This window comes from Haematobia irritans, chromosome 4, assembly GCF_050003625.1.
Source record: "Haematobia irritans isolate KBUSLIRL chromosome 4, ASM5000362v1, whole genome shotgun sequence".
Taxonomy (NCBI): Eukaryota; Metazoa; Arthropoda; class Insecta; order Diptera; family Muscidae; genus Haematobia; species Haematobia irritans.
In genome coordinates this window covers 189,682,746-189,702,432 of record NC_134400.1, presented here as the reverse complement: position 1 = coordinate 189,702,432, position 19,687 = coordinate 189,682,746, and the positions used below count along the sequence as shown (strand labels likewise).

At 25.0% G+C, this 19,687-nt stretch overlaps 2 protein-coding genes across 3 annotated transcripts in view; one reads left to right on the top strand and one right to left on the bottom strand.

The window, feature by feature from the left end:
* LOC142234697 (uncharacterized) overlaps nt 1–19,687 on the bottom strand; it is a 102,852-nt gene that overhangs the window by 40,890 nt on the left and 42,275 nt on the right. Inside the window, exons 2-7 of one of the 2 annotated variants that reach the window (XM_075305876.1) lie at nt 16,091–16,351; nt 15,890–15,978; nt 15,703–15,806; nt 7,599–7,725; nt 7,202–7,397; nt 6,999–7,135 (exon numbers count right to left, since the gene is read on the bottom strand). In XM_075305876.1, coding sequence (XP_075161991.1) covers nt 6,999–7,135; nt 7,202–7,397; nt 7,599–7,725; nt 15,703–15,806; nt 15,890–15,978; nt 16,091–16,250 — 813 coding nt within the window. In that variant the 5' untranslated portion in view covers nt 16,251–16,351. The remainder of the gene's footprint in view (nt 1–6,998; nt 7,136–7,201; nt 7,398–7,598; nt 7,726–15,702; nt 15,807–15,889; nt 15,979–16,090; nt 16,352–19,687) is intronic. The other variant, XM_075305875.1, reaches the window with a different exon arrangement.
* LOC142233396 (uncharacterized) lies at nt 3,189–3,868 on the top strand. The gene is made up of 4 exons (XM_075304296.1): nt 3,189–3,211; nt 3,260–3,416; nt 3,486–3,653; nt 3,719–3,868. The coding sequence occupies exons 1-4, from the start codon at nt 3,189–3,191 to the stop codon at nt 3,866–3,868; spliced, it is 498 nt and encodes a 165-aa protein (XP_075160411.1).

Sequence of the window (19,687 nt, the reverse complement as noted above, 5' to 3'; positions counted from 1 at the left end):
AAAATTTTGTCAAAATTGTATTTCTTTAGAGAATTTTCGGCAAAATTTTATTTCTATAGAAGATTTTGTCAAAATTTTATTTCTATAGAAAATTTTGTCAAAATTGTATTTCTATAGAAAATTTTCGGTAAAATTTTATTTCTATAGAGAATTTTCGGCAAAATTTTATTTCTATAGAAAATTTTGTCAAAATTGTATTTCTATAGAGAATTTTCGACAAAATTTTATTTCTATAGAACATTTTGTCAGAATTGTATTTCTATAAAAAATTTTGTCACAATTTTATTTCTATAGAAAATTTTATCACAATTTTATTTCTATGGAACATTTTCGGCAAATTTTTATTTCGTAGAGAATTTTCGACAAAATTTTATTTCTACAGAAAATTTTGTCAAAATTTTATTTCTGTAGAAAATTTTGTCACAATTTTATTTGTATAGAAAATTTTGTCAAAATTTTATTTCTATAGAGAATTTTCGGTAAAATTTTATTTCAATAGAGAATTTTCGGCAAAATTTTATTACTTTAGAAAATTTTGTCAAAATTTTATTTCTATAGACAATTTTTTCAACATTTTATTTCCATAGAAAGTTTGGTCATAATTTTATTTCTATCAAAAATTTTCGCCAACATTTTATTTCTAAAGAAAATTTTGTCAACATTTGTTTTTCTACAGAAAATTTTCGGCAAAATATTATTTCTACAGAAATTTTTCGGCAACATTTTATTTTTATGGAAAATTTTGTCAAAATTTTATTTCTATAGAAAATTTTGTCAAAATTGAATTTCTATAGAAAATTTTGTCAAAATTGTATTTCTATATGTAATTTTCGGCAAAATTTCATTTCTATAGAGTATTTTCGGCAACAGTTTATTTCTATAGAAAATTTTGTCAAAATTATAAAACTTGCCAATAAATAGAAAATTTTGTCAAAACTTTATTTCAATTGAAAATTTTCTCAAAAATTTATTTATTTCAACAGAAAATTTTATTTCTGTAGAAAATTTTGTCAAAATTTTATTTCTATAGAAAATTTTCTGTAAAATTTTATTTCAATAGAAAATTTTGTCAAAATTTTATTTCTATCGAAAATTTTCGGCAAAATTTTATTTCTATAGAAAATTTTCGGCAAAATTTTATTTCTATAGAAATTTTTCGGCAAAATTTTATTTCTATAGAAAATTTTGTCAAAATTGTATTTCTATAGAAAATTTTGTCAAAATTTAATTTCCATAGAAAGTTTTGTTTTGCAAAATTATTATTTCTATCAAAATTTTTCGGCAACATTTTCTTTCTAAAGAAAATTTTGTCAAAATTTTTTTTCTACAGAAAATTTTCGGCAAAATTTTATTTCTACAGAAATTTTTCGGCAACATTTTATTTCTATAGAAAATTTTGTCAATATTTTATTTCTACAGAAATTTGTCGGCAAAAGTTTATTTCTATAAAAAATGTTGTCAGAATTTTATTTCTATAGAAAATGAGTTAAATTTATATCTAAATACGATGCGATTTTTTTCAAACTTAATAACGTTAGTCCTTGTTCCAAAAAAACACCTTGTACCAAATTTCATTAAAACACCAAAGGGCTAGATCGACTCAGGAGGTGATTCTGATTCTTGCCACATTTGGCAACTCAGCTAAAATTTTTGTATGAGTTGATGAAGCCAAAGGGGTATATTCTGATATTCGGAATCGCAAGTTTTCGTTTGACGAAAATTTCTTAACCCTATGTTATTATGTGCATTCTTAAGCGCACTAAATTTGCAACGATTTCCTCATGTAAATGTACTGCTTCTGAAAATGCTGAATTTCATACAAAGAAGAAGCGCATTTAAGTGGGACATTTCCTTATAAATTCATCAGTGAATTTCTCGTAAAGGTTAGCACTGATTGACTTTGACTTTCCCTTACAAAGCTGCTGCAAATTCAGCAGGTATTTTACTGGGATATATCTATTCGCTACTAATACTTTGACCACAGCTGTATGTTAGTTGGACGATCGTTTTTGGAACTGCCTCATTAAACATCACCATTATATACTTGTAACGAAAATATCAAACAATTATCAGAATAATAGTTGGGTGAATTCATTAAACCCATTGTGAATTAATACACGCAAAAAAATAATTCTTTCCTCCCGAACGAAATATTAGACAAACAAAGTTCGTTTCTCATTTGCTTTTCGTTGAAAGGAAGTGTATTTGGAAGAAAAGTAAATACTTTTTGTGATAAACGTTTATTTTTTTCCAGGATGTAACAACAATTTCATAAAGCCTAACTCAAAAAAATTTTTTTCTGGCTTTTTGCATTTTCCCTCCCATCTTTCTCACTTCCACGATTTTTTTAGTTCTTAGCACCTTTTTCTGTAATACAAACAATGTAGAAGAAATTATACAATTTTATAATTTTTTAAATTTTTTTTACCTTTCGCCTGGACGGAGAATCGAACCGCGGACCATGCAATTTGTAAGCCAACACACTATCCACTGAGCTATGTAGCCGTTATTGTCATCAATAGACAATTACCCATATAAGTTATATTTATATAGCATAGCTTGCTGCGCCCACGAGCCGATTAAACAAAGTTTATTTCACAGAAAAATACATTTAGTTGGGCACCATGGAGCAGTGGTTACTACGTCTGACTTGCATGCCAAGGGTCGTGGGTTCGATCCCTGCTTCGACCAAAGTTTTTTTTTAGGAAGATTCCGAAAAAATGTTCAACATTACATTATAGTATATTAAATTTTGAACTTTAAAATGTGTCTTATTAAAGACTTAAAGTCAGAAAAGAACAGTGTTTGATATAAACGAAATGGACTGTGTTGTTGATTCAAAAATAACTTTTTTTATTAAAAAAATTAAGATTTTGTAACAAACAAATTTTTTTGGTGATAAAAGTGTATTCTTTTCGAAGCAATTCAAAAAACTCTAACAAAAGAAAAACGTTTTCGGTACACGTTTTCCAAACGTTTTTTTTTCTTTGCGTGTAGTTTTTGATGATAGAAATCATTGATTTGACAAAGGAAAAATTGTGAGATTATGAAGGCAAAAGTCTACTATTTTGATTTTGATTTCGCATGCGGAAGCGAGTTAATGCAAATTAAAATATCATTAATATGTCTGCCAGTGAATGGATACAAAATAAAATTCATTTGAAGTTATTTGTAAATCAAAGAACAACATGAAAACGGATATTGGTTTTGGGTTTGCAGTTTTTACTGCCATTTTTCTATTTCTTCTCATTACGATCAGTGATGGAGTATATTTGAAGTTTACGAATCTGGAATGTGAATCCTTCAATAAATCTGTGGCTAGTTTTGAAAAATGCAAATTAAAAGCTTTAGCTAGACACAATGTCAGTTTGGATATTTACATAAAATTAAATGTTTTACCCGTCAGCGAGATAATGGTAACTTTGGAAGAGATTTTTCATAAGAACTCTTCGCTTCGTAATGAAAATTTTGTTTTAACATTTTAGCTGAATGCTCAACTCCTTCATAAAGGCAATGGTTATAGGCCATTTATGTACAATGATACCATGGATTTTTGCCGTTTCATGAAAAATCCCAAACGTTGGATGTTTTGGAAAATTGTATGGGATGCTGTAATGCCTAGCACGAATCTAAATCATACCTGCCCAGTGGTTGTAACTTGTCATCTCCATTTTTATGAAATTTCGCATATATTAACATTTTCTTATTTCTTATTTAGCATGACATCGTTGTCAATCAATTGAGTTTGAATCCAGAAATGATGAAACTTGTCCCATTTCCTGCCAACACTTACTTGGTACGTCTAACATTTTTCAATACCCAATATCGTGGTCTAGAAGTTCGTGTCTATATTACAGTCTACAATTGACCAAAGTCCAAATCAAGAAATATATAATTGTTTGTTTTTTGTAATAAATAAAAAATAATTGGATAAGTTTAGCTTTGAATAATCTGAATATTTATAAGTTAATATCAATAGAGGGCAGTCGAAAAAGTCTTTTCTTATCGATAGATGTAGCCTATTACCAGTGGTATCAATCATATAGTGTCATAACTGTGATATTCGTAACTTTGATAGAAATAAAATGTTCACAAAATTTTCTATAGAAATAAAATTTTGACAAATCTTTTTTTATAGAAATCAAATTTTGACAACATTTTCTATAGAAATCATATTTTGACAAAATTTTCTATAGAAATAAAATTTTCACAAAATTTTCTATAGAAATCAAATTTTGATAAAATTTTCTATAGAAATAAAATTTTGACAAAATTTTTTTATAGAAATAAAATTTTGAAAAATTTTTTATAGAAATGACATTTTCACAAAATTTTCTATAGAAATAAAATTTTGACAAAATTTTCTATAGAAAAAAATTTTTGACAAAATTTTCTATTGAAATAACATTTTTACAAAATTTTCTATAGAAATAACATTTTGACAAAATTTTCTATAGAAATAACATTTTGACAAAATTTTCTATAGAAATAAAATTTTTGACAAAATTTTCTATAGAAATAAAATGTTTACAAAATTTTCTATAGAAATAAAATTTTTGACAAAATTTTCTATAGAAATAAAATTTTTGACAAAATTTACTATAGAAACAAATTTTGACAAAATTTTCGATAGTAATAAAATTTTGACAAAATTTTCTCTAGAAATCAAATTTTGATAAAATTTTCTATAGAAACAACATTTTGACAAAATATTCGATAGAAATAAAATTTTGACAAAATTTTCTATAGAAATAAAATTTTGAAAAAAATTTTCGATAGAAATAAAATTTTGACAAAATTTTCTATAGAAATAAAATTTCGACAAAACTTTCTATAGAAATAAAATTTTGACAAAATTTTCTGTAGAAATGAAATTTTAACAAAATTTTCTATAAAAATAAAATTTTGACAAAATATCCAATAGAAATTAAATTTTTGCAAAATTTTCTATAGAAATAAAATTTTAACAAAATTTCTTTAGAATTAAAATTCTGACAGAATTCTCTATAGAATTAAAATTTTGACAAAATATCCTATAAAAATAAAATTTTTACAAAATTTCGTTAGAATTGAAATTTTGACAAAATATCCAATAGAAATTAATTTTTTGCAAAATTTTCTATAGAAATAAAATTTTGACAAAATTTCTAGAGAATTAAAATTTTGACAAAATTTCCTATTAAAATAAAATTTTGACAAAATTTTCTATAAAAATAAAATTTTGACAAAATTTTCTATAGAAATGAAATTTTAACAAAATTTTCTATAGAAATAAAATTTTGGCAAATTTTTCTATAAAAAAATAATATTTTGACAAAATATCCAATAGAAATTAAATTTTTGCAAAATTTATATAGAATTAAAATTTTGACAAAATTTTCTATAGAAATAAATTTTGACATAATTTTCTATAGAAAAAAATTTTGATAAAATTTTCTATAAAAATATTATCAAAATTGTGAAAAAATTTAATTTCCAATAGAAATTAAATTTTTTCACAATTTCTATAGAATTAAAATTTTGACAAAATTTTCTATAGAAATCAAATTTTGACAAAATTGTCTATAGAAATACAATTTTGACCAAATTTCCTATAGAAATAAAATTTTGAAAAAATTGTCTATAGAAATAAAATTTTTAAAAAATTTTCTATAAAAATAAAAATTTGACAAAAATTCTATATAATTAAAATTTTGACAAAATTCTCTATAGAAATAAAATTTTGACAAAATTCTCTATAGAAATAACATTTTGACAAAATCTTCAATAGAAATAAAATTTTGACAAAATTTTCTATAGAAATAAATTTTGACAAAATTTTCTATAGAAAAAAAGATTTGATAAAATTGTCTATAAAAACAAAATTTTGACAAAATATCCAATAGAAATTAAATTTTTGCAAAATTTTTATAGAATTAAAATTTTGACAAAATTTTCTCTAGAAATAAAATTATAACAAAGTTTTCTATAAAAATAAAATTTTGACAAAATTTTCTATAGAAATGAAATTTTGACAAAAGTTTCGATAGAAATAAGATATCGACAAAATTTTCCATAGAAATAAAATGTTTACAAAATTTTCTATAGAAATAAAATTTTGACCAAATATCCTATAGAAATAAAATTTTTACAAAATTTCTATAGAATTAAAATTTTTACAAAATTTCTATATAATTAAAATTTTGACAAAATTCTCTATAGAAATAAAATTTTGACAAAATTCTCTATAGAAATAACATTTTGACAAAATCTTCAATAGAAATAAAATTTTGACAAAATTTTCGATAGAAATAAATAGTGACAAAATTTTCTATGGAAATAAAATTTTTAATAAAATTTCCTATAGAAATAAAATTTTGACAAAATTTTTTATAGAAATAAAATTAAAAAATTTTTTTTTTTATAGAAATATAATTTTGGCAAAATTTTCTATAGAAATAAAATCTTGAAAAAATTTTCTACAGAAATAAAATTTTGATAAAATTTTGACAAAGTTTTCTATAAACATAAAATTTTGACAAAATTTTCTATAGAAAAAAAATTTTAACAAAATTTTCTATAGAAAGAAAATTTTGACAAAATATCCTATAGAAATAAAATTTTTACAAAAATTCTATAGAATTAAAATTTTGATAACATTTTTTATAGAAATAAAATTTTGATAAAATTTTCTATAGAAAAAAAAAATTGACAAAATTTTCTATAGAAACAACATTTTGACAAAATTTTCGATAAAAATAAAATTTTGACAAAATTTTCCATAGAAATAAAATGTTTACAAAATTTTCTATAGAAGTAAAATTTTTGACAAAATTTTCTATAAAAATAAAATGTTGACAAAATTGTCTATAGAAATAAAATTTTAACAAAAATTTCTATAAAAATAAAATTTTTACAAAATTTTCTATAGAAATAAAATGTTGACAAAATGGCCGTAAAAATTTTCATCCAGCGTAATTGAACTTTAACTAACTTCAAGTTTTTTGATATTTACTTACATTATTGTTATTATCATTCGGTCCTTTCTTCACCGTCGTATTTATATCTTTAATGGGCATCCATAATTCTTCGGTGGCAAATACACCACGTGCATTGCGTTTAAAAAGTTTTGGTTGTAGATAACAGGTAACAGCACCTAAAATAAAGGAAAAGATTCGTAAAAACCCAAATTCAAAGCCAAATTGAATATGAATTAGTTTACCTAAATTCCTTCTAGATTCACTTATGGTCAATGGGGGCATAGCATCCCTTGGATTATCTTGGGATTTTCGTTTATTTTTTGAATTTTCCTTTTCATCAGTGGTTGACTTTTCCGATTTTTCCTCAAAAATATTTTGCATCAAATTGGTACTTTTGTCTTTGAGTGAACGATAAGTTTTACTAAAGCGATTGAATGACTAAACACCAAAAAAAAATATGAATGTTGAAAATAAGACCAAATTACTCAAAATTGTTTTGTAATATTTAATAAGGTTTTCCCAGACACAATGGCTTTGGTGGCATTGTGCCTTCAAGTGAAATCATACAATTTTCCAAATTATGACAACCAAACATAAATACCACCATACTCACATACTCTAGGGTTTTCTTAAACTTACCGTTGGTGGTAACTCGAGCAGGGCATAAACTGTAAAAACCACAAATTGTCCGGTTATGAGTTCCTCAGGGGTAATGTCTGCAACAGCCGCTTTGCTGCCACGACGTGATGAATGTTTCAATGAAGGTCTATGGTATCAAAGAAAAATGCAAAGAAAAAAAATTATAGAAACTGGCCTATTGATAATAACGCTCATATGGTGGTAAAATATTGAAAGTATTTTCATAATGAATTGCAACAAAATATCTCGCTTCGCTACACTTTATGGGTGGTCACCAATAAATTCAAAAATTTATCGATATAGTCATAATATTATTATGTAAATAATGATTTGTTGTTGAAGACTTAAACATTACTATGGGACAGGGTATTAAAACTACTTAGCGGGAAAACTCATGGCCTGTACTGTTTTAGAATTTTATTCCTATAGCAAATTTTGTCAAAATTTTATTTCTATAGTAAATTTTGTTAAAATTTTATTTTAATAGAAAATTTTGCCAAAAGTTTATTTCTTTAGAAAATATAACCAAAATTTTATTTCTTTAGAAAATATAACCAACATTTTGTTTCTATAAACAATTTTGTCAAAATTTTATTTCTATAGAAAATTTTGTCAAAATTTTATTTCTATAGAAAATTTTGTCAACATTTTATTTCTATAGACTTTTAGTCAAAATTTTATTTCTATAGAAAATTTTGTCAACGTTTTTTTTCTATAGAAAATTTTGTCAAAATTTTATTTCTATAGAAAATTTTGTCAAAATTTTATTTCTATAAAAAATTTTGTCAAAATTTTATTTCTATGGAAAATTTCATTTTCGATAGAAAATTTTATTTCTATACAAAATTTTTTTAAATTTTATTTATATAGAAAATTTTGTCAAAACTTTTTTCTATAGAAAATTTTTTCAAAATTTTATTTCTATAGAAAATTTTTTCAAAATTTTATTTCTATAGAAAATTTTGTCAAACTTTTATTTCTTTAGAAAATTTTGTCAAAATTTAATTTCTATAGAAAATTTTGTCAAAATTTTATATCTATTGAAAATTTTGTCAAAATTTTATTTCTATAGAATTTTTTTTTTTTATTTTTTTTTCTATAGAACATTTTTTTAAACTTATAGAAAATTTTGCCAAAATTTTATTTGTACAGAAAATTTTGTCAAAATTTTATTTCTATAGAAAATTTTGTCAAAATTTTATTTCTATAAAAAATTTTGTAAAAACTTTATTTCTATAGAAAATTTTGTCAAAATTTTATTTCTATAGAAAATTTTGTCAAAATTTTATTTCTACAGAAAATTTTGTCAAAATTTTATTTCTGTTGTTTTTTTATTTCAGCTTAAAACCATACATTGACTAAACTACAAGAGTAGCTTAACCAACAGAGGAAAAGAATGTTTGTCAAATTTATTTGGGCAAAGCCCTATAGACTGCAAGATGGTTGGATGGACGCACGTTTCGGAATTACCACATTCCTCATCAGCATCCTCTACTTGCAGCAAAACTATCAACCAATTATCAGAATAAATTCAGGCAGTTTATTAAACCCAACAAAAACCACACTTGAACCCTCCGAAAAAAGGTTTTACATTGATAGCCGGCTTATGCCAAATAAATTCGAAACAAACATATCTCTTTTCCTATGCCACTGTCAAACAGCGTTGCCAGAATTGTTTCACCAAAAACCGCTAGATTTGTCCAAAAAACTAGCCAAAAAAAGCTAAAAAATTTAAAAAAATAGCTAGAAAAAAAGCTAAATTTTTTTGTATCAAAAGTCACATTTTTGAATTAAAATTTAGCAAACTTAAAGGCTTTATTTCACTTAAAAAGCATAATATTTTAATTGTATTCAATTTAATTCCATTTCTGTGAGACTGTAAGAAAATCTAAGTCATATTAGCTCTGTTGGCGTACTCGATACATTTTGATTACTATCACAAATTTTTACTGGATGTCCTTCGTTTATATTTCCTTGTAAAAACATTTTTCTCAGTGAACTTGCAATTGTCAGTTGGTTAATCATGTCACATAGAACTGCATTAGAAAATGTCACATAGAACTGCATTAGAAAATATCTATATATTTCGTTTTAACTGAATTAATGATAAATTCGTGAACGTGTACACTTCTCCTAATTTTACCCAAGAGAATAAAATCCATTATAACTGTCTTGCAAGTTTATAATGAATAACTTTTATTCGAAAATTTCCCAAACCTACTGTTGTCCAATTTTCGTAAATGTAAATCCATCCCATTAATAAATAGCAGATTTGTTTTGATCCTATCACTACGAATTTTTTATTGCATTTTTTGGTGTTAAAAAAAAAATAATACCACATTCAAACTTTATTTCCTTAATTATTTCTATGTTCGGTTCCAAAGATTTTGTACACTAATGATTTTTGTATTGATTCCGAGTCAAATTTGAATTTATTCGTTTTCTCAGCTTTTTCTTCATGAGCTATCACAGTGCTTTAAAAACGTGCTAACGAAAACTTAAATTTTCAAATTCAGACTCGACTTTAAGTAGAAATTAGATAAAAACGAAGTTTTATCCATATTTCAATAGGAACATGCCGAAAATAAAAAAAGCCAAAAATAGCTAAAAGGGTCATGAAAAAAAGCCAGAAAAAAAGCTAAAAGCTAAATGCATTTTTTTCCCGCTAAACGTCTTCAAAAAAAGCCAAATCTAGCGGGAAAAAAGCTAAATTGGCAACGCTGCTGTCAAATCATCGATTTGAATTCACATGGCTGGGTTTATTTTGAGCGTGCCTCCTCTTCTTTTTCCATTTGTTTTGTTTTGTTATTGTTGGTTTTGTTCTTTAAGCATTGTTGTTGTTTTTTTATTTCAGCTTAAAACCATACATTGACTAAACTACAAGAGTAGCTTAACCAACAGAGGAAAAGAATGTTTGTCAAATTTATTTGGGCAAAGCCCTATAGACTGCAAGATGGTTGGATGGACGCACGTTTCGGAATTACCACATTCCTCATCAGCATCCACTACTTGCAGCAAAACTATCAACAAAACAAATGGAAAAAGAAGAGGAGGCACGCTCAAAATAAACCCAGCCATGTGAATTCAAATCGATGATTTGACAGTGGCATAGGAAAAGAGATATGTTTGTTTCGAATTTATTTGGCATAAGCCGGCTATCAATGTAAAACCTTTTTTCGGAGGGTTCAAGTGTGGTTTTTGTTGGGTTTAATAAACTGCCTGAATTTATTCTGATAATTGGTTGATAGTTTTGCTGCAAGTAGAGGATGCTGATGAGGAATGTGGTAATTCCGAAACGTGCGTCCATCCAACCATCTTGCAGTCTATAGGGCTTTGCCCAAATAAATTTGACAAACATTCTTTTCCTCTGTTGGTTAAGCTACTCTTGTAGTTTAGTCAATGTATGGTTTTAAGCTGAAATAAAAAAACAACAACAATGCTTAAAGAACAAAACCAACAATAACAAAACAAAACAAATTTTATTTCTTTAGAAAATATAACCAAAATTTTGTTTCTATAAACAATTTTGTCAAAATTTTATTTCTATAGAAAGTTTTGTCAACATTGTTTTTTTTTACAGAAAATTTTGTTTCTATAAAAAGTTTTATCAAAATTTTATTTCTATAGAAAATTTTGTCAAAATTTTATTACTACAGAAAATTTTGTCAAAATTTTATTTCTATAGAAAATTTTGTCAAAATTGTATATCTATAGTAAAATTTTGTCAAAATTTTATTTCTATAGATAATTTTGTCAAAATTTTATTTCTATAGAAAATTTTTTTAAAATTTTATTTCTATGGAAAATTTTTCCAAAATTTTATTTCTATAGAAATTTTTGCCAAAATTTTATTTCTATGGAAAATTTCATTTTCGATAGAAAATTTTATTTCTATACATAATTTTGTCAAAATTATATTTTTATACAAAAATTTGCTAAAATTTTTTTTATAAAATTTTTTCAAAATTTTATTTCTATGGAAAATTTCATTTTCGATAGAACATTTTATTCCTATAGAAAATTTTGTCGAAATATTATTTCTATAGAAGATTTGGTCAAAATTTTATTTCTATAGAAAATTCTGTCAAAATTTTATTTCTATAGAAAATTTTGTTAAAATTTTATTTCTATAGAAAATTTTGTTAAAATTTTATTTCTATAGAAAATTTTGTCAAAATTTTATTTCTATAGAAAATTTTGTCAAAATTTTATTTCTATAGAAAATTTTGTCAAAATTTTATTTCTATAGAAAATTTTTACCAAAATTTTATTTTTATAGAAAATTTTGTCAAAATTTTATTTCTATAGAAAATTTTGTCAAAATTTTATTTCTATAAAAAATTTTGTAAAAATTTTATTTCTATAGAAAATTTTGTCAAAATTTTATTTCTATACAAAATTTTGTCAAAATTTTATTTCTATAGAAAATTTTGTCAAAATTTTATTTCTATGGAAAATTTCATTTTCGATAGAAAATTTTATTTCTATAGAAAATTTTGTCAAAATTTTATTTCTATAGAAAATTTTGTAAAAATTTTATTTCTATAGAAAATTTTGTCAAAATTTTATTTCTATAGAAAATTTTGTCAAAATTTTATTTCTATAGAAAATTTTGTCAAAATTTTATTTCTATAGAAAATTTTGTCAAAATTTTATTTCTATAGAAAATTTTGTCAAAATTTTATTTCTATAGAAAATTTTGTCAAAATTTTATTTCTATAGAAAATTTTGTAAAAATTTTATTTCTATAGAAAATTTTGTCAAAATTTTATTTCTATAGAAAATTTTGTCAAAATTTTATTTCTATAGAAAATTTTGTCAAAATTTTATTTCTATAGAAAATTTTGTCAAAATTTTATTTCTATACAAAATTTTGTCAAAATTTTATTTCTATAGAAAATTTTGTCAAAATTTTATTTCTATAGAAAATTTTGTCAAAATTTTATTTCTATGGAAAATTTCATTTTCGATAGAAAATTTTATTTCTATAGAAAATTTTGTCAAAATTTTATTTCTATAGAAAATTTTGTCAAAATTTTATTTCTATACGAAATTTTGTCAAAATTTTATTTCTATGGAAAATTTCATTTTCGATAGAAAATTTTATTTCTATACAAAATTTTGCCAAAATGTTATTTTTATAGAAAATTTTATTTTTATAGAAAATTTTGTCAAAATTGTATTTCTCTAGAAAGTTTTGTCAACATTTTTCTTACAGAAAATTTTGTTTCTATAAAAAGTTTTGTCAAAATTTTATTTCTATAGAAAATTTTGTCAAAATTTTATTTCTATAGAAAATTTTGTCAAAATTTTATTTCTATAGAAAATTTTGTCAAAATTTTATTTCTATAGAAAATTTTGTCAAAATTGTATTTCTATAGAAAATTTTGTCAAAATTTTATTTCTATACAAAATTTTGTCAAAATTTTATTTCTATACAAAATTTTGTCAAAATTTTATTTCTATAGAAAATTTTGTCAAAATTTTATTTCTATAGAAAAATTTGTAAAAAAATTTTGTAAAAAAAAATAAATTTTGTAAAAATTTTATTTCTATAGAAAATTTTGTCAAAATTTTATTTCTATAGAAAATTTTGTCAAAATTTTATTTCTATAGAAAATTTTGTCAAAATTTTATTTCTATACAAAATTTTGTCAAAATTTTATTTCTATAGAAAATTTTGTCAAAATTTTATTTCTATAGAAAAATTTGTAAAAAAATTTTGTAAAAAAAAATAAATTTTGTAAAAATTTTATTTCTATAGAAAATTTTGTCAAAATTTTATTTCTATGGAAAATTTCATTTTCGATAGAAAATTTTATTTCTATACAAAATTTTATTTCTATAGAAAATTTTGTCAAAATTTTATTTCTATAGAAAATTTTGTTAAAATTTTATTTCTGTAGAAAATTTTGTCAAAATTTTATTTCTATACAAAATTTTGTCAAAATTTTATTTCTATGGAAAATTTCATTTTCGATAGAAAATTTTATTTCTATACAAAATTTTGCCAAAATGTTTTTTTTATAGAAAATTTTCTTTTTATAGAAAATTTTGTCAAAATTGTATTTCTATAGAAAGTTTTGTCAACATTTTTTTTACAGAAAATTTTGTTTCTATAAAAAGTTTTGTCAAAATTTTATTTCTATAGAAAATTTTGTCAAAATTTTATTTCTATAGAAAATTTTGTCAAAATTTTATTTCTATAGAAAATTTTGTCAAAATTTTATTTCTATAGAAAATTTTGTCAAAATTTTATTTCTATAGAAAATTTTGTCAAAATTTTATTTCTATACAAAATTTTGTCAAAATTTTATTTCTATAGAAAATTTTGTCAAAATTTTATTTCTATAGAAAAATTTGTAAAAAAATTTTGTAAAAAAAAATAAATTTTGTAAAAATTTTATTTCTATAGAAAATTTTGTCAAAATTTTATTTCTATGGAAAATTTCATTTTCGATAGAAAATTTTATTTCTATACAAAATTTTATTTCTATAGAAAATTTTGTCAAAATTTTATTTCTATAGAAAATTTTGTTAAAATTTTATTTCTGTAGAAAATTTTGTCAAAATTTTATTTCTATACAAAATTTTGTCAAAATTTTATTTCTATGGAAAATTTCATTTTCGATATAAAATTTTATTTCTATACAAAATTTTGCCAAAATGTTTTTTTTATAGAAAATTTTCTTTTTATAGAAAATTTTGTCAAAATTGTATTTCTCTAGAAAGTTTTGTCAACATTTTTTTTACAGAAAATTTTGTTTCTATAAAAAGTTTTGTCAAAATTTTATTTCTATAGAAAATTTTGTCAAAATTTTATTTCTATAGAAAATTTTGTCAAAATTGTATTTCTATAGAAAATTTTGTCAAAATTGTATTTCTATAGAAAATTTTGTCAAAATTTTATTTCTATACAAAATTTTGTCAAAATTTTATTTCTATACAAAATTTTGTCAAAATTTTATTTCTATAGAAAATTTTGTCAAAATTTTATTTCTATAGAAAATTTTGTCAAAATTTTATTTCTATGGAAAATTTCGTTTTCGATAGAAAATTTTATTTCTATGGAAATTTTTTTCAAACTTTTATTTCTATAGAAAATTTTGTCAAAATTTTATTTCTATAGAAAATTTTGTCAAAATTTTATTTCTATGGAAAATTTCATTTTCGATAGAAAATTTTATTTCTATAGAAAATTTTGTCAAAATAATATTTCTACAGAAAATTTTGTAAAAATTTTATTTCTATAGAAAATTTTGTCAAAATTTTATTTCTATAGAAAATTTTGTCAAAATTTTATTTCTATAGAAAATTTTGTCAAAATTTTATTTCTATGGAAAATTTCATTTTCGATAGAAAATTTTATTTCTATACAAAATTTTATTTCTATAGAAAATTTTGTCAAACTTTTATTTCTATAGAAAATTTTGTTAAAATTTTATTTCTGTAGAAAATTTTGTCACAATTTTATTTCTATACAAAATTTTGTCAAAATTTTATTTCTATGGAAAATTAGATTTTCGATAGAAAATTTTAATTCTATTTTATTTCTATAGAAAATTTTGTCAAAATTTTATTTCTATAGAAAATTTTGTCAAAATTTTATTTCTATAGAAAATTTAATTTTCGATAGAAAATTTCATTTCTATACAAAATTTTGTTAAAATTTTATTTCTATGGAAATTTTTTTCAAACTTTTATTTCTATCGAAAATTTTGTCAAAATTTTATTTCTATAGAAAATTTTGTCAACATTTTATTTCTATCGAAAATTTTGTCAAAATTTTATTTCTATAGAAAATTTTGTCAAAATTTTATTTCTATAGAAAATTTTGTCAAAATTTTATTTCTATAGAAAATTTTGTCAAAATTTTATTTCTATAGAAAATTTTGTCAAAATTTTATTTCTATAGAAAATTTTGTCAAAATTTTATTTCTATACAAAATTTTGTCAAAATTTTATTTCTATACAAAATTTTGTCAAAATTTTATTTCTATACAAAATTTTGTCAAATTTCTATCAAATATACTATTACATTATAATTTTTTGAGTGCATCTAAATATACCAATTGTTTTCATAGTTTCATAGTTAAATACTTACTTAATTTCCGGAGCCAAAGGGAATTTAAATGTCTCATTGAATTTGGGCCATGTGTTTGTCTGTATGGTACTATCTAATCTCTTTGAACCGGGAAAAAGTTTAACCTATCATAGGGAGACACAGATATATATAATTTAAAAAAATTATATTATCAGTGGTTTGTGGCTAGGCTATGACAAATGCTTACTTTGATCAGGTAACCCTGTACAATTTTAAAGCCAAACAAAGACGGTAGATGGCGTGCTGCTATTAAATTAACATTTAACTCCGGTATTACTGTAACGACATGAAAAGATTACAAGAGCAAAAATTAATAATGAATAAACAATTTAATTAATTTTATTTTTTAGTTTAATTAATTTTAGTTTACTTGTATATGATTCCTTACCTGTATTCGTATAATGATGTTCATTGCCATTGGATGCGCTGCTGGCCTCTATGGTGAGTTGAAATCCTATTTCGGGTTCTAGACTTTCCGACTGTCGTTTAGAGGAAGCTGCTGCGGATCCATTTAGGGAGGCCGGTAACATGGATTTTAGCTTATTCATGATTTTATCTTCTAGTCTATCAATACGGGGATCCGTCTTTTCTTCACACCTATGTGGTTGAGCTAAACATTCGTTTGGTAATCTAAAATGAAAATGTAGCCCTAGACAATTAGCATTTATTATTATTTTTTTTATTATTATTGTTTTTTTTTTTTTTTCAAGTTTTGTTTTTGCATTTTCCATACATTGCTCGCAATGTGTCAGGTGTCTGTTGGACAATGTCAATTTAATTAATGGTCCATGTGATATACAGAAAAGTTTATCAAACTCATGTTTAGTAAAATGACGTAAAAATCTAACAGATATGGCTCCATCTCTCAATTCTGGCAATAATTTAATTTATTAGTATTAGCAAAAACATTAGTAGAGGAAAATAAAACAACGCACTAACAAAAAGATAAAAAAAAAATTGGTTAGCATGTCCGCCTTGCATACATAAAGGGTGATACGGTCAAAATTTGGTCAAGGGAAAACGCGTGTAAATCGGTGAAATCGTTTATTTAAAAAATGAAATTAAATTTCTTTTTCAAGTTCAATTAGTATAAAATTCAGGGAAAATATTCAGTTAGGCTTTCGCTTTTCCAAATCCGAATTGCCGGGCCTCACGCTTGACACCTGCCATCAGATTTTGTACAGCCACCTTGTCCACCTTCTTCGCCGCAGAAAGCCAGTTTGCCTTGAACTGCTGCTCGTCCTTAGCAGTTTTTTGGTCTTCTTTAGGTTCCGCTTGACAATAGCCCAGTATTTCTCAATTGGGCGGAGCTCTGGGGTGTTGGGAGGGTTCTTGTCCTTGGGAACCACCTGCACGTTGTTGGCGGCGTACCACTCCATGGCCTTTTTATCGTAATGGCAAGATGCCAAATCCGGCCAAAACAGTACGGAACAACCGTGTTTCTTCAGGAAAGGCAGCAGACGTTTATTCAAACACTCTTTCACGTAAATTTCTTGGTTGACAGTCCCGGAAGCTATGAAAATGCTGCTTTCAAGCCACAGGTACAGATGGCTTGCCGAACCAGATATTTCTTTGCGAACTTTGACAGTTTTATGTGCTTGAAAATATCTGCTACCTTTCCCCTTCCTTTTGCCGTATAAAACTCCTGTCCCGGAAGCTGCTTGAAGTCGGCTTTGACGTAGGTTTCGTCGTCCATTACCACGCAGTCAAACTTCGTCAGCATCGTCGTGTACAGCCTCCGGGATCGCGTTTTGGCTGTCGTATTTTGTTTATCATCGCGATTTGGAGTCACTACCTTCTTGTAAGTCGATAGTCCGGCTCGTTTTTTGGCTCGATGCACGGTTGTAGACGATACACCCAGCTTATTTGCGGCATCTCGGAGAGAGATGTTGGGGTTTCGCTTGAAACTACCGGCAACTCTCTTTGTCGTCTCAGCGGCTTCCGGTTTTCGATTTCCCCCCGATCCAGACTTCCTGGCTGTCGACAAACGTTCCCCAAATACTTTAATTACATTTGTAACGGTTGATTTAGCAACTTTTACCGATTTTGCCAGCTTTGCGTACGAGTAGCTCGGATTTTCGCGATGCGCGAGCAAAATTTTGATACGCTGCTCTTATTGCTTGGACGGCATTTTGACAACTGAAGAGTGAATTCCAAAATCAAAATAAGAGCAACATTCTACACACACACACCTTCAAAATGAGGGGTGTTCAGGTTTTTTAAATGCAAAATTGAAAGAAATACGTCAAGTTTATATTGACCAAATTTTGACCGCATCACCCTTTAGGGTTTGGTCCCATTTTCGACCAAATACAAAAAAAAATCAGCGATGGATTATGCCCTCTTTGCAGTACTTGTGACATTTCGAAGTGTTTCGAAAAGCTTTTTCGGACGCACCTATAGCAAGTGAGGAAAGTCTAATGTCGGTCGGATCCGTATAAAATCCGTCAAATGTATTGGGTGTTGATGATTCTGATTCAACGTCTTGATGATTCTGAGCGGTGTTTGCAGCTCTTAACTCGTAATACACCCGAGTTTTTCCGTCGACATGTGGCAATGGATGAAACATGGCTCCATCACTACACTCCTGAGTCCAATCGACAGTCGGCTGAGTGGACAGCGAACGGTGAACCGTTTCCGAAGCGTGGAAAGACTCAAAAGTCCGCTGGCAAAGTAATGGCCTCTGTTTTTTGGGATGCGCATGGAATAATTTTTATCGATTATCTTGAGAAGGGAGCGTTTGAAGGTCGAAATCGCGGCAAAACGGCCCCATATGAAGAAGAAAAAAGTGTTGTTCCACCAAGACAACGCACCGTGCCACAAGTCTTTGAGAACGATGGGAAAAATTCATGAATTGGGCTTCGAATTGCTTCCCCACCCTGCGTATTCTCCAGATCTGGCCCCCAGCGACTTTTTGTTGTTCTCAGACCTCAAAAGGATGCTCGCAGGGAAAAAATTTGGCTGCAATGAATAGGTGATCGCCGAAACTGAGGCCTATTTTAAGGCAGAACCGAAGGAGTACTACCAAAATGGTATCAAAAAATTGGAAGGTTGTTATAATCGTTGTATCGCTCTTGAAGGGAACTATGTTGAATAATAAAAACGAATTTTGACAAAAAAAACGTGTTTTTCTTTGTTAGACCGGGGACTTATCAGTCAACCTGTTATTCCTATCCTACCCTATCCAAATTGCATCCGATCCACTTGGAACTTAGTACGTGATATGACTTTTAACAGATATGCAAAACTTGGTCCACATCGACCCATAATTAAGGAAAATAACACAGAAATTCTAATTGAGTAACCATTTACAATCTATTGGGAGCACAAATTAAAAATTGTTTTTCAGATGTTTTAGAATTTATTCCGGAAAAAAAAATAATCAATCTGATCAATCCAAGTATTGTCTGATCAATATTGTATTACCGATTGAACAAAAACTACGACATAGACGTTGATTTCAAAAATAACTTCACAAACAGACATACTGAATTGGCAAGATCATTTCAGGCGCCGGGTCTGAGCATTAACTTAAAATGCAGTGTGGCCAATTGTATAAAATAAGGCACAAAAATTTAAAAAGTGTGTACTTTAGTCGCACAAGCAAAAAAAGTATCGCAAAAGTGTCTTCGTATTTTTTAACATACACAAAAAAATTGATTCAATCAAACAATTAATTGGTTCAATTAATTTTTTAATTGAAATTTCTTCAATCACGAAAATTATAGTATCAATCACGGTTTTAATTGGGCATCACAAAAAATATTTGATTAAACAATTAATTGATTTCATTATTTTATTTTTTTTTTTTTTTGATTTCAATTAATTTTTTGATGTTGATTCCAAAATTCAATTAATTTCTTTCATTAAAAACGAAACTATTTTAATCACTATACTATTTTTCAATCACTTTCTATAACTATTTTTAGTCCTTTTTTGATTAAAATGTTAAAAGTATCAATTATTTTTATACCCTCCACCATAG